This window comes from Chroicocephalus ridibundus, chromosome 5, assembly GCF_963924245.1.
Source record: "Chroicocephalus ridibundus chromosome 5, bChrRid1.1, whole genome shotgun sequence".
NCBI classification, from domain to species: Eukaryota; Metazoa; Chordata; class Aves; order Charadriiformes; family Laridae; genus Chroicocephalus; species Chroicocephalus ridibundus.
Genome location: NC_086288.1, coordinates 78,189,699 through 78,205,650, shown reverse-complemented (window position 1 = coordinate 78,205,650; position 15,952 = coordinate 78,189,699). Strand labels below are relative to the sequence as shown.

The 15,952-nt window shown below is 43.8% G+C and overlaps 1 protein-coding gene across 1 annotated transcript; it reads left to right on the top strand.

The window, feature by feature from the left end:
- Positions 1-8,020: 8,020 nt before the first annotated feature.
- ING2 (inhibitor of growth family member 2) lies at positions 8,021-12,550 on the top strand. The gene is made up of 2 exons (XM_063335757.1): positions 8,021-8,316; positions 11,806-12,550. Exons 1-2 carry the CDS (start codon positions 8,127-8,129, stop codon positions 12,474-12,476), a joined length of 861 nt encoding a protein of 286 aa, XP_063191827.1. The 5' UTR covers positions 8,021-8,126; the 3' UTR covers positions 12,477-12,550.
- The last annotated feature ends 3,402 nt before the right edge of the window (positions 12,551-15,952 follow it).

Below are 15,952 nucleotides of genomic sequence, written 5' to 3'. Positions count from 1 at the left end.
CTTGAGCGTTTTTCTCTCTTTTCTCCCTTAATTCTTCACATGATCAGCATGGGAAAATAGAGATTACAAATTAAAATGCTATCAAAGAACCCATCCCAAAAGATGCAACTAAACTAGGGCACCGCTCTATGAAGTTCTCTTGTGTTTTCAGTCGAGAAACTGTAATGAAATCCCGATGTCCTAGTTCCACCTGCTAAAAGAGATACATGGCAGGCTAGCTGAAGCTAGTGTTTCCCGAGCTGTCGTCCCTCTGTGGTGCAGGCAGCACCTGCGGCACAAGCTGAAGAGCACAGATGAGCTGGTGTTGACAAGCTGGAGCTTCTGCAGCCACCGCTGTTGGCTTGTTCTTCTTTTTTTTTCACCCTAAAGATCGCACTACAGACAATTTGGGCTGGTTTTCCCTGTGCGGGGACAAAATTCTCACACTTGCAGTTTATGGTGAATGCTTCAGATTTGTTAGCAGGACAGAATACATCACCAATCGAACTCGTCTTGACTAGAGATGACAACAGGCTGACATGAGATGACATGGGCCAGTGGTGCAGAAACTGAGGGGGGGAAAAGCACAACACTGAAAGAGTTTTGGCGCTGTCTCGCTCTTTCAGTAGGCACAACTATCCCCCAGCTTTATATGATGCAAACCGCAGCGAAAATAACAGCAATATCTGCTTGGTAGAATATTTTTGTAAGCTTTTCTTTCTGCTAAAACGTGCGTTTTTTTCAATGTTTTGCATAGTGTTTAATATGCCACACTCTTTGTCCACTTAACAACAATCAACTTGCATCTGTGTGCCTTCCAGATGGTTCTAGTTGCCACTGCCACAGCAAAGGTTATGTGTTTTTAAGAAAATATTGTCATTTGTGCTCATTACCCCTGTACCGCCCCCTATTTTACATCTGCTGCCAGAAGTATCAATTTTTCAGCTGTCATTAATTCTCGTCCTTGCATGCAATCCCGCTGAACCCCCGTGACTGCGGGCAGACAGTGGCTGCACGTGGCTGAGCCAGGACACTTGCCAGCGCAGAGCTGGCCCCCACGGCATCCCCAGCACCTGCAGGTGACGATGCAGACACGAGGCTGGCCTGTCGGACACCACAGCAGAGGGTCCCACCTGCCCTGAAGACACGCTCACGTATCAGCGTTCAGAAAAACGGAGTTTGTGTCAATACCTGATAATAGTTTCAAACACGTGGTAGGCTAAATTTGAAAAAGGCACAGGGTAATTTCTGAGCGCAGCTGCCCGTTGCTAAGGCAGCAGAAGACTGGGTTCCAGTGGTTACCAGTTAGGTATTTTCTTCCTCCAGTAACATTTCTGCAACTAAAAACGCATTGTTCGGCTCCGACATCTGAGCCTACAGCCCTTTAAAGTTTGAATTGTCACTGATGGTCAAGTAACATTAATTGTAAGGCCCAAGAGGACTGCGAAACAACATGTTTTAAATGCCACTGCCAGAGATCAATCACACTGGGCAAAAGAGATTTTGTCACCAGTAAGAAAGCCAATCTAACCAACCTTCTCCCAATTTTCTAAATCCTCTGGTGTTTTACATTTTAACTGCAGTCTAAGAGGGTGCTGCCCATATTTTGACAACTGCCTTCCACCCCAAATCCTTCCTTCATTTAGAGAAAACATCATACTTCTGTTCATTATTTTGGGGAAGAGGATGGTTGAGAAGCCGGGGACCTATTCAGCTTGTTTAACAAATAATTTTTCTCACAATTACAGCTGAATAATAAAGCAAATGTAAACTCTGTCAGTTCTGGGAAAAAAGCATGCATCAGTCATATGTATATCAGTACAGAATACTAATTTTTGTTAACTTGGAGTAAGTGGAGGCACTGAAAAATTTGCATAGCAGCAGCAGCCCTAAGAAACACATAATGCAGGTGACTCGGTGCTACAGAGGTATTTTGAAGATATGAAATTACTCTCTGGTGCTATTTGCAGTGACTTTTCAGTTGCACTAGAGATTAATCATTTATACTAGGTTTGGATAAGCAGATTTCAAAGAGGGGAAAAAAAATCCATGCTAGGAGGTTAAAATAAATTAGGCTTCCTCCTGTTTGGTGCGGAGTTTTTATGACGTATGCCAAAACTCTCTTCAAGCTTTCAGGGGAACTCTGAAATTCATAAATGGTAACTGTAGGCATGTAATTACCCCCTTTCTGCATACAGAGTGGAATTCATTTCACTGACATCTGTGACAACAGACCTGGGCTCTCCTTACAGTCAGCGTAGACATTTTTAGGACAATACCTATTTATACTAAGATTCTTGTCTCATTCGACATGTTTGGCTGCATGATTCCCACCTTTATTTCCTGAGTTGGAAAGGAAAATTAACATCCACATGGGGGAGAGTACCGTGAATGTCTTAAACTATCAACTACTGAAACTTCCTGCAGGTGCACTGCCTGCCCTCGTTTCACAATCTCGATTACAAAGGCACGATTGTGTATGTTTGTTTCTCACGAGAGGAAGAAGTAAGAATGTGTTTTTCACCTGACCTGTGCCAAGTAGCAGAATCACAGACACTCAGGATGCATGTTAGCGTGTAGCTCAGGTAAGGGCACACAAAACCCCCTTTGTTTATTGTGGGCAAAAAGGGCTCAGTTCTTCTCCATTAAAGTCACCTGGATTCTTCCATTTACTCCAATGGAAGAGGATCAAGCTTCAGGGCTCACGTAAGACAATAAAGACAGTGGCTGCTTATTTGCCTAAGATTAACTTGTTACCATTCCTCACTCTGAACAGAGCGGATACTCTCAAAAGAAAGGAGCAGTGTGGTTCTGCTCAAAACAAAGCCACAATGTGTCAATATGCGCTGATGGAAATGATGATGCCATGTAAAAGCGAATTCCTTAACAACTCCTGCCTTGGGCCTATCAATTTCTCAAAACACTTTTGGGTACAGCCACGGGATTAGAGTATGGAAGCTGAATAGGAAGAATTGTAAAAATAAACAGTTATTAAAAAACAAAGCACAAAGAAAAGTTAGTTTGCACACTACTCCATTTTTCACTCTGCTCATGGTGAGATAACCCATCTTCCAACCCAGCAGCTGGAAGAAGAAAGATGAGCTAGATATTGCAGCTGCCTTCTTCCCCATGTTAATACAAGTCAATCAATCACTAATTTGGTCTCGGGAAGAGATTTTCTCTTAGAGCATATTGGCAGAAAACTTGGAACGCCTCCAGCTTTAGAACAGATGTTTGCATTTGGATGAGGAAGAACATACACCTCCTGATCCGTGCGGGATTTTGTTACTTGGTGCTAGAAAGCTCTTTGACACGGTGGAGGATGAGACTAGCTGGGAGAAAAACACATGCCAGGGTTTTCAGGAAATTCGGGAATTGTACTGGTTTAGTTTATGACCTTATTGAAATGATCTGATCTTATGTCTTATTTTCAGGTGTCCTACACTTCTGTAAATGAAAGAGAAAAATAATAGTAGTTGTTTCCGTATGATTTGTGTTCCACCAGATAAATCAGGCCTAATATTTAAGGAAAATCGAAAGTGATGACATCTACCATTACAGAGAAGTATCTTTTTTGAATGACTTGATGTTAGAGAAGTTTTCAAGAATAGCTTACCTGGACAAATACGCTACTATCTCTGTAGCTCTGGCAAACAGAGCCTCTTCCTGGAATATTGCCTATACGACGGTCAGCTATGGCCTTTCTATATGACCTTTCTATCTTTATTCAGCTGACTTTTTTAATAGCCCATCTGGCTTGTACTGATTCTTTCTTTGCATTTCTTTTCTTGCTATCTTGGAGAATTCTTCATCCTCTTCATCCCATGGAAACCAGAGAAGCATACCTGTCAAGAAATATATATCATCAAAACCCAATTCTGTTCCATTTGCTTAAAAGAAGCACACTGGTGTCATCCTTCGAGCATTTCCACTAAATGCTAAGTAGGTCTTTCACACTCACAGCCCCTAATGGACTTGTCCTCATCAATAATGCTGCTTTGTATTATTTTTTCCACAGGCTGAAACTCTTCCTGGGCTATCAATGGAGAGCTGAAAAAAAATCTAACCAACTTGTGTATTATTAGGTGAATCAGGACAGGAATCTGTCCAGCTATGATTTGAGGATGTAATATCAGGATTAGGAAAGATGGGAGGCAAAACTTCAACTGGGGAAAATAAGATTTGGATTAAATATCCAGAAATATTTTATCATAGTAAAATCTATACTATAATGAAATAAGCTTTCACAAAGAGAAGGGGAATACTGTGATTGGGACTTTTAAAAACTATACTGACAAATGATAAAGAAACAAAATTTTTGTGATCTACTCTCCATGAAAAGTGGGGGTAGTTTAGAGACATATAAATAGCTTCAAATAAATTGAATATAGGACTTCTGTGTATTATTTACTCTTGGAAGATAACCATTGAGTCAGGTTTTATGCAACACACCCTAATAACACATCCCTGATACCACTGTGAATTTCAACCTCAAGCTGACAATGCTCCACTTAGTGGAAAGAGTTGGTGGAAATGTTTGGTCGTTCTGCCTTTCTGTCTCTACAAATAGCAGGGTTTTGCTCTACTGTACCTCTTATCTCCAGATTATTCTCAGAGTCATCAAAAGAAGACATAGTTGGGTTGCGGAAGCTACCAACTTGCAAACTTGAGTACAATACATCAAAATTCTCCAGTGCTCCTACCCATTTTGAGGCATGATCAAACCAGAGAATTCAGCCTGCTTCTCTTGCTTTCCTCCCCCCGGAGGCTTCAAACACGCAGCAAGCTAAGGCTTCTTTTTCCTAGGGAAATCTGGTCTAATGTTACTGCTGCATTCTTAAGACTACTCAAAATTCAAATCTTTATTTTAGTGTTCGAAAACAGCAGACAACATTTAAATTCAGGAAACGTTAGCTGATCTCTGCTGTACCTTAGATACTGCTTCCCCCATAGTAACAAACAGCAAGTTTTTAGCACAAAACCCACCTGAAACAAATGTTACAAATTATTCTAAAAAGACTTTCTCGGCTATTTCTTTACCAACGGTGCATACGTAGTTTCTTGTTGGAAAAAAAAATGATGCCGAAATGTTACTTTTAAATTAACATTTGATTGTGATTAACATTTAATTTTAAAGAACATGTTAATTTTTAATGAACATTTTTGCTTTATTTTTCTGCTCTGTAGGGGAAATCTCTATTTCTCAGCTTTATTCCTTCATGAGACAGCACAACGCTACAGCCATTCAAACTCACTATATGCAGAAACATAACCCCTCAAAACATCTTTCTAAAGAATATTGTATTACTTATATTAATCCAGGTCCTTTTGCACTGGTATACAGCTAGTGCCTTTTGCCTTACAGTAAGTGTTACCTGTAAGTATTATATGAAATAGTTCAATGGAGGAGGCTTCAGTTACTCAGAAGTGACAGCTATGAACACCCGACAATAAAGTTTCAGCAGTTTACTGACGATGGAAGTGGAGGTAACTAGGTTATTTTCACTTTCTAAATCTATTTGTGCAAAAATGAGACGAGTAGCATAGAACGGTCTGAGGTTTAACTTCGTAATCTGAGCTGTCACAACAGACAAAAAAGCAGCAGCTGGTTTTACTGGTGTTACGGATTTTAAGATGAAGGCATCCTCTTAGGAACATGAACACACTGAGTTGCAGACTTCCTGTTTTTCTGGCCAGAGTGACATCAGCGTAATAAAGAATGTTTTGAAAGTACTGCCTACAACTTTGTTTTCATTCATTTCTATGAACTTGCCAACACACTGCTGACTCGGGCAAAACCATTCTACAGCCTCAATTACTCATCATCTTAAACGCAGACGTATGAAAATCACTGTCATGTAGGATACCAGCTTAGTAGCTACATGAGTTGAAACTTAAGAATGTGTTTAAATGTTTTCGTGAACTTGGGTCTTAAGAAAGTAATGTTTGCAGACGGCCATCAGGTGAGATGCTGATCAGACAAAGTCTGCGAAGTTCAATACATGAATTTTGTCCTCAGATGAGCCATCTGGCACAGATCATGTATTCACAGAATCATACAAAAAAAGTAGGCTGGAAAGGATCCTCTGGAGGCCATCAAGACGGAGGCAGCTTTGCAGCCAGATCAGGTTGTGCCAGGCCTCATCCAGTTCAGCTCTGAAAATATCCAAGGATGGAGACTAGACAGCCTCTCTGCGCAACCTGTGCTGCTGCTTAACCGCAACTCCAGACCATGCCATCCTGAAATGTTACTTACAGGATTAGTATGAGGACTCTGTAGTGCTGGCCACTTTCCTAAAGGTAGAAATTTAACACAGAAGGATTTTGGTGGGGTTGGATTTTTTTTTTCATTTTACCCTTGAATTCAATCATCTCCAATGCTATGTTTTTTCCAAATTTGCCAGATATCATATTTTCCCTCACTTTTTCTCAGGTTCCTGAAATATAAATGTAACATACTGCAAAATGTAAAGGTGTCCTCAGTACGTTTCAAGACTCCACAAGATTTTTTTCCCCCTGAGCCTTACCAATAATTATTCATGTAGGAAAGATCAGAAACAGGTCTGAAAGAGAGGTGGGGGTGAAATCTCAACCTTTTAGTAATTCTATTTGGTTTATATCATTTTCCCAGTAGGAAAAAGTACATAGCTTGAAAGTATATTTTTTGTTTCGTACTGTATTTCTTGTGGCCAACATTTGATACAAATTCTGCAACAGAATTGCAGAGATAGAATAGGAGACAGGATAGTCCCTCAAAATTGGGAGATTTGTTGGCGGGCGAGTGGGTTTGAAAAGGCTAAACTTCTTTGATGCCTTATTTAAAATTCTCTGAAATGATTCCTCGGGATAAAATGTCACTCAGCTTCCTAAGTAATGGCTTATCACAAATCATTTTGCTCTTATTGTGGCCAAGAACAGTCTAAACTGGTGCTTCTTACAATTGGAGGATATGAATTAATTAGAAGCCTCACCCTATCAACTGCTACAGGGAGAAAGGGTTGACTATGGAGCACATTCTTGCGTACCAGACAGAAACTCGCCTTCCCGGCACTTTGCCTGTCGCTACGTTCCTGGTACAAACCTCACCTCACGACGAAAACTGCTCTTCAGCAATAAATCGTTGCAGATAGAGCTCACGGCAGCGCTTGGGAGAGCAATACGCGAGCCATCTGCAAAAAAAAATTAATGCGTGTTTATATTCTTGAGATAAAACTTACTTGCATTCCCCTCCTGTCAGACACGGTGCCTTCGGGAAGGTGCGTTTTGAGAGATTTAGTGCCAACAGCGCCGATAGATTATTTTGTGCGCCAAAATAAGCTGAGAAAATGAGAGGGCGGCGCCAGGTTTCAGCATCGAACGTAAAACTTCGGCACTTTTCTCCTTGCTCAAACACCTTTTGTATTATCTCCTGAATAGGTGTATTACCTCCCGGAAACGTGTATTATCTCCTGAAAGCGTTGGGGTTTATGGCTGAAAGCACAGCGCGGAGTTTCACGGCCTGTACGCCGGGAACGCGCGTACTCCATGACAGCCAGCACCCCTGAGAGAAACTCCTCCGCCTCCCCAGGGGACAGAGAGTATTTAGGGAAGAGCGGATCAACAGGGGGACACCGACTGTTGAAGCCGTTAACGGCCGTTAACGAGCCCCCATCCCCCAGCCTGAGGGGATCCCCTCAGGCACCCGCGGTCTATCCCCGCCTCGATAACGCCGCCGCGGCGGCAGAAGCTGACCGAAAACCGGCGGCCAGACGGCGCTACTCACCCCCGCGCCGTCCCTTCCTCCTCGCCTCACGCAGCTGCGGCGGGGGGACTCCCGCCGAGCCCCCACCGCCCCCCTCAGGGAGAAAAGCGTGCGCCTTTAAGAGAAGCTCCGCCCCCGCGCCTTGCCCCGCCCCCTGCCGCCCGGAGGGCCAATAGGAGCGCGGGAGAGGGGAAGGCGGGAGAATGCGAACCCCTGGCGGCGCCGCCGGCCGCGCCTTATAAGGGCAGGGCCTGGCGCATGCGCGCAGCCCGGCGGGCAGGGGCGGGGGCTGCGAGCGGGGCTCGGCGGCGGCGGCACCGCGGCGGGAAGGGGCGCGGGAGCCGCGGCCCGGTGAGGCGCCTCGGCCCGGCCCGGCCCTCGGCGGGCAGCGCAGCGGCGGCGGCGGATGTGCTGCTGGGGCGGGGGGATGATGCTGGCGGGGCCGCAGCTGGTGGCGGGGCCGGCGGCGGCGGGCGGGGAGCGGGCCCGGCTGCTCTCCCTGTACGTGCAGGATTACCTGGAGTGCGTGGAGTCGCTGCCGCTGGACATCCAGCGCAACGCCTCGCTGCTGAGGGAAATGGACACGCAGTGCCAAGGTGGGCGCCGCCGCGGCCTCCGCCTCACCGCACCGGCGGAGGGGGGTGTAAAGGAGGGGGGGCCGCCGCCCGCCAGCCGCACATGCGCCCGGCGCGGAGGGGCCGGGGCGGGCCCGGCGGAGTGGGGGGTGGGAGCCGGCGGGGCCGCGCTGCCCGGCGCTAGGCCCCGGCTCGGCCGGGCCGGGCCGCTCCCGCTTTCTCCCCCCTCCGGCCGTAAATGGCTGCTCTGGCGTTCGGGAGATGGGGGGGTGGGGGGGGTTGCTGCATGGAGCGCTCGCAGCGTGGCCGTGGAGAGGGTCCGCGGAGCGGGAAGTTGCCCGGAACTTCAGCCAAAGACGCGGCTTCTTCCGAAATGAGGGTTAAATAGTAATTAAAGGCGTCCCGCCCCGCGCTACGCGGCTGCGGTGTCTTCTAATTACCGCCCCTCTGCCTAATTGCAAGGTGGGACCCGCTCCTGAGGGGCATTCAGAGGGGCTGGAGCCCCTCTGCCGTGAGGACAGGCTGAGAGAGCTGGGGGGGTTCAGCCTGGAGAAGAGAAGGCTCCGGGGAGACCTTCCAGCCCCTTCCAGTCCCTAAAGGGGCTCCAGGAAAGCTGGGGAGGGACTCTGGATCAGGGAGGGGAGCCGTAGGACGAGGGGGAAGGGTTTTAAACTGAAAGAGGGGAGATTTAGATGAGATCTGAGGCAGAAATTCTTTGCTGTGAGGGCGGTGAGCCCCTGGCCCAGGTTGCCCAGAGAAGCTGTGGCTGCCCCATCCCTGGAGGGGTTCAAGGCCAGGCTGGACGGGGCTTGGAGCAGCCTGGTCTGGTGGGAGGTGTCCCTGCCCAGGGCGGGGGGTTGGACTACATGGCCCTTAAAGGTCCCTTCCAACCCAGACCGTTCAGTGATTCTTGCTGCAGCTGTGCAGCAGGGGCCGAGCGGGGTTTGGTGCCGTGGAGTGGGACCTGGATCCCCGTCTCCCTTGTGTCCCCCTCCCTCCTGGGGGGCTTCCTCCAGCATGGGTCAGAGGGGACCGTTAAGGCTTTTCAGACGTTAAACGGGCCACCCCTGAAGACAGCTATTGTAAACGAGATTCTTTCAATTCTCTTTCTAATTGCCCTGGAAGATACATAAGAACAGGCTTTTGTAAGTTTTCTGTGTTTTTAAAGTCTACCTTTAGACTCGTCTGCAGCATTTTGAATTCTTGGTCGAGGCTGGCCTGCAGAAGTTTGTTGCCAGCTTTACCAAAGCCTTCAAGTGTTAAAAAAACCCAACAAAAATCCCTAAGCCCTAAAAATTGGATAAAAATGTTTTTATGCCCAATTTTGAAGATGTAAAAGCAGTGCTCTATAACTTCAGCTAATTTAAAAGGTAGTGATAGTTCACACAGGAGGGACGAAGCCACTCCTGTGCTTGGAAAACTGAAATCCTTTTAGCTTTTATTAGCTCCACCAAACTTAATGAGATTATTGTAATGAACACTTGGCCCTGGTTTGTGTTGTGTTGGGGTTTTTTTTGTTGTGTTTTTGTGCTGTTGTTTTTTTTTAACAGGGGTTTCAGAGCTATTTAGTTGGGTGTATGGATGCCTTCTCTAATCTCAGGGACCAATAAGGAGTTTGGTGAACTTGCATCTCTCTCAGTCCAAAAGTTCTTTCCTCTTTTTAACGGATGGCGATCCATTTGAAGTCTTCAGTGTATCTTCATATAGGGCGAAAGTGGTTCTCTGTCACAGTGCGAAAAAGCGAACAGCTATTGCTTGTGGGTTCTTCTAAACAGGGCATTCTCAATATGGGAAATCTGTAACTACACACTTTCCCCCCCTCCATAAAAAAAGGCTGCGTGGGAGACAATGTGGCTGCAGAATATTGTACTCTGGTTATGCCTTTTTGGTTCAACAGCCTGCAATGTACCTTACTCCGTGCTTTTTAGGAGCAGAGAGTTAGTTATTTTTATCTCCCCCATCAGGGCAACAGGCAAGAGATGCACCTGAAGATGCAGGGAAACAAAGCTTGTGTTTTTAACGGTAGCGGGAATGCTAGTATCGAGAAAGAATAGGCTGAGTTATTGGACAGGCAGAGTAGTGATTTTTGTCTTCCCCTAGTGAAAATCAGGAACAGAAAAAAATGCTTTCGGCTCTTGTTGTCATACAGGTTTCGGAATTTATAGTAAAAAGTGGCTGTTCACGCTTCAGCTACTGTTTCAAGATGTCAGCAGGAAAAAAAATCACTGTGAACAATGTTGAGATAATATCTATGGTTTCCATTTAGCGTAAGCTCGAATCATTTCACAACTGTACAATGCAGACAAATTCTTTAAAAACGAAAGCCAGTTTGTGAAATGCAGGTCTTTAGGAAGAGACAGATTGTACTGCATATCTTCTTGCTTTAGAAGTAAATAGTTTAGTATCATTCATAAATTCCCTTGCCTGTTCAAATAAAATCCCTAAATTGTTTCTGAAGGAGCCAGTGCTGTATCTGACACAGTGCATCAGGTTTCACTGTCAGGTCTACTCATCTATTTCCTTCCATGTCAACAATTTCTGTCTTTTGTGTACACATCTAGTGTGACTTTTGGTCAGGAAAATATTGTTTTCAAATCCAGTGATACAGAACAACAGAGCAGAGCCTAAGACTGGTTTATAAGGCATTTGTTAATCTCATATTTGGGTTCATTAAACTTGCTTCTAAGAACTAAATTTTATGAAAGATTCACAGCAACTCATCCAGTTATTTTGCATGACTTGCAAGAAGAGAAAAATCTTAGAAGTCAAACTGCGATCCACTCATGACTAGTAGCTTAAAAATGTCCTGGGATGCACTAAACAGTAGGTGACCTGCTCTGAAAAGTTCAACCTCGATTTGAAATGCAACGTGCCGTAATTTGTCTCGGTCATAGAAAAAGCTTTTTGAGTGCTTTAAGATGATTTAAATCCTGGTTGTAAATTTGCTATGGTGTAACTTCAGTTGTCATAATCCTTTTATAACTATGTCTACTTGAAAGTGTAATGCCAAACCTTTAGATGAATAAGAAGGGGGAAGGCAGAGGACCCGAGTATCCTAATTCTGGAGTGTTATATATCATGATATATAATGAACTCCAAGTTCCTTCCTGTGATATGATAAGCTATTGCTTGGGTTTGTAGGCCAGGGCTTTGTAACTAGTGTGGTACAGACTCTCAATAGAGATATTCCTACTTTGGCAGCCAGAGGCAGGATCTGGACTATCCATGCTCCAGCAGCTATGGTCCCCTTTTTTGGGGTAACCTTTCTTTTTCCAATGGCTAAAACAAGCTTGCTTTTTCTTAGACCTTGAATTTTTTTCTTGCAGCAGATTGTGATTTTAAACACTGATTTGATGACCACGTGCAACTTGAATGAAATACCTGATCTAGCCCACTAGGGTATACTATAATTAAAATTTGTACTATTTCTCATCAGTTAGAAATACATTTCTGTATTTTTTTGAGCATGTTCCATCTTGTGTAATTATTCCTGTTACGTTTATTTTATAGAAGCGTTAAAAGAAATAGATGATGTATATGAAAAATACAAGGCAGAAAACGATCCCATTCAGAAGAAACGCTTGCAGCAGCATCTTCAGCGTGCGTTAATCAACAGCCAAGAACTTGGAGATGAAAAAATTCAAATAGTTACTCAGATGCTAGAACTGGTAGAGAATAGAGCCCGGCAAATGGAAACACACTCTCAGTGTTTTCAAGATCTGTCTGAGAACGAAAAGCCTCTAGAAAAGGCAAAGATGGAGTCCTGCCAGCCAGAGAGATCTTCACGTAGACCTCGTCGCCAGCGAACCAGCGAAAGCCGTGATCTGTGCCATATAGCGAATGGTATCGATGACTGCGATGATCAGCCACCTAAAGAAAAAAGATCTAAATCTTCCAAGAAGAAAAAACGCTCCAAAGCCAAACAAGAGAGAGAAGTTTCACCTGTAGAATTTGCAATTGATCCCAATGAACCGACTTACTGCTTATGCAACCAAGTGTCTTATGGCGAAATGATAGGATGTGATAACGAACAGTGTCCTATCGAGTGGTTCCACTTCTCGTGTGTTGGACTCACCTACAAACCAAAGGGGAAATGGTATTGCCCCAAGTGCAGAGGAGACAATGAGAAAACGATGGACAAATGTACTGACAAATCAAAAAAGGATAGAAGATCGAGGTAGTGAAAGCAATTCGTGTTTTAAAGAGTTGCTCCTTTTATATTAAAATGTTTAATTTCCAGAGAAAGCTGTTTTAGGAAATGCATAAGACTATGCAATAATTTTTAATCTATAATATTAATGGAGTATTAAAAGCTGTTATACCTTCTGTGATCTTTAACTTTCTGCACTGAATAACCAAATAGTTGAAACAGGGTGGCTTCAGACCTTCACAGAAGACATTACAAGCATATGGCGCTTGGTTTCAATTTAACCCCATTAGTATTTTAAAAAACCTTGTGAATCTTGAAATAATGGTGGTCGGAAAGATACTGAAGAACTTTTCATGTTATGGGAAAGGCATTGAAAGGCCGCACGTAACTGCTAGAGTCTTAACAACTGAGCTTGTTCTTTATCCCAGGTTTTAAGTTTTCAGGTTTTTTTGTGTTAACATCACACATTTGAAATTAGGGTTTTTGAATTCAGCTGTAACTGTAAAAGTCTTCCGACCTAAAAGCAGACCTCTTCAGTGACTTTCATATGACCAGTATGTTATTTCAAGGAAGAAAATACCACTAACTTAAGCTTTTTTTTTTTTTTTTGTCAATATTAAACTCTTGTCTCTGTGACTTTACACTTGGGAGTCAGTTTTTGGATATGATAGAATTATGGTGTATAAAGCAGTTCTGGATATTCCTAGTGGGTTTTGTTTGGATCCTGTCAAAGATCCTGATGTGGTCTTTATTGTTTAAGATGGTCTCTCTAATGCTGAACCTATTTCCTTGATTGTTTATGTTTTGTCGTTGCCTATATAAGCCTTGAAGTGGTATAAGGATCCCTTGAGAGGAGGGTTTATTGACATCTCAGGGAACAGAAATTGCAAATATGATGAAATCTTCATCCTAATAGATCTCTAGAGAGCTGAAACATGACCGGTATTCTCTGGGATGTAAACTTTGCTTTTCCTTAAGTGGCATTTGGGTATGTGTGTGGTCACACCTGGGTTTAGGCATGGCACCATAGTTCTTGGACTTGGGCAACTATCTAAAAAGGCCTAAGGCAAAAGCTTTCAATACAAGTTTTGATAGCTAATAAACAAAACATAAGCGCGACTGGCACAGAGCCGGCAGACAAATCCGAGCAGGTTTCCGACAGGGTAAGTAACAGTGTTGTCCTGAAGTATGCTGGTAGTGTCTAAACACTCCTTGGGTGGTAGGTAAAAGTGAACTTCCTCGTCCCCAAGAAGATGGAAAACAGCTGTTTCTGCCCCTTTGCAATGGGAGGTGCTAATTGAGGAGGAGTGAGTGGTGTACCAAAGCCTGCACCTAGGGTTCCAGCTCAACAATTGTCTTCCTTGAGACCGCCTGTGCCCTGGTGAGGTTGACAAGGCAGGCAGAGCAGCTCTGCAGGGCTGGGGGTTATCTCTAGGTGGGCTGCAAGAGCTCAGAAGGTCCCCATAGGTCTCTGCTGCTAAGGTCTCCCTTGATAGCGCAGAGGGAAAAGCGACACCATCTCTGGCCAAGCCCGATGGAGAAGCAGTTGTGCTGAGTTGAGAGCAGCCCAGAAGGCAGGTGAGCAAAAGCAAACCACGATGGATGAATGCCATCAAAACTCCCTCCTGCATCTCCAGGAGAGGGCCGTGATGGCCAGGGCTGGGGGCTGGGTGCACCATGCTTGGCATAAGGAAAGCCTCAGTGCTGTCGGGCCAGATGGTATGAATCAATGCGCAGGACTCTAAATATTATAAGCTATGTAAAATACCGAGCCTGTTTCCACAGTTATGATCAGATTCCTTAACAGGATTTAGCATTTGCAAGTAACACTAGTTAACATATGGCAGAGGAGCGTAAAGCCAGTGTTTTGGATTTTTCCTTTTAAAATTGTAGGTTTATCAAGTGGACTAGTTCCACTGGGGAGACCTGCACCACAGTAAGCAAACATCTCTTGCAGGACACTACTGTAAGGGCTCTGATATCAGCAGGGCAGGAGAGAAGGTAAGCTTTATCCCAAGGCCGTTAATTTCCAGACCTAGTGGCTAATCGTAGGTTGCAAAAATCGGCTTCTTGAGGGGGCGAGATGATGGCTACTGATGGAGAACGATCAGGCCAGCTGCTGGAGACAAGCGTTGTAAGTTCGCCTCAGTGCATTTTACGCCTTTTTCTATTTGTTACGGCTTAATGATTCTTAAAATTTCCTTCTTGGGAAGACTGATTGCAAGCCTTGGGCTGGGGATCGCAGGAACATCTAACATCTACCTAAAATGGTGATGCTCCCTAGTATTAAAAAACAAACATCACTTAAGTAAACACTGAAGTTGCAGAACAAAGTACAAGTGAAATTGTAACTAGTAACATTACTAATGTATCTTTAAAAGTATTGCTTGAATTTCTATTGGCTAAATCAAGAATACTTTTTTCCCAAGGCAGAGGAGAAAGCTGGGAGCCTTATATAATTGTTCATCTGGAATAATTGCCAAAGTAGGAAGTGTACGTTGTGGTGTTACAGAAAGAAAATTTTAGATTCTGGAAGCGGTCCAGATAATTTATCTCTAATGCAGGGATGCTTTCTTTCATGCCGATAGCCCTTCTAGTAGGGAATATGAATTCTCCAGGTTTCCAGTGCAGATATTGCTGGGGAAATGGCACTTGCGTGCTTAATACATGAAATTGCTCAAATGCAGAATTAATTCAGTTCATAAGCGGATTAGCAGTGTGCTTCAAATATACATGGGTGCATCTGAAATTACCTCTTTTAAATACTCTGACTACTTTGTTGTTAAAACGTAAATGAGAGAAGATCTGATGTTATCTGGTACTTAGCATTTCACCACCTTTCTAACCAAACCCAGATTTTGTGGTTTTGCATCCGTTTTTGTAGAAGATCAATGGTAATTGCTGAAGATGCATGTAAGATGCTGGTATGAAATTAGAAAGGTAAGTAGAGAACTCTTATGCTGCTTCTTTATGTTGAGTTCCTTTTTTTAAAGGGCTGAACCTCACTAGTGAAGTGAAAATGGAACACAAACACTTAAACCAGTCCATCTTCAAGATATGTATTGACTGTTATGAAGTAAGTCTGGCCTCTTGCAAAAAAAATATATATATATCTGGGCAACAAACACTTTGGAAGTTTGGAAGTTTTAGAAGTGTGTGTAACTACAGAGGAAACTGCTTCCTTTTTGTGAAAATTAATGCTGCATCCTAATTCAGTGTCGGTTACATGTTGTTTTCTTGAAGCTTATGAAAATGTGGTGCACTTCTAAGTTCTTGCTTTTGCCTTTCAGTTTTGAAGTCATGCACATTCAGCAGCAGCAAAAGGTCCCCATAAACTATTTAAAAGGAAATGCATCAGAGCAAGAGTGTTCCTGGATCACTGTCCCATGGACCAGTTTGATTAATCTTGACAAAATCATCATTTAATCAAACTTTAAAGCAAAACAAAATATACCTAATAGAAAGCTTACTGTTTTGAAAGCAAAACGAGCAATTTAATAATGATTA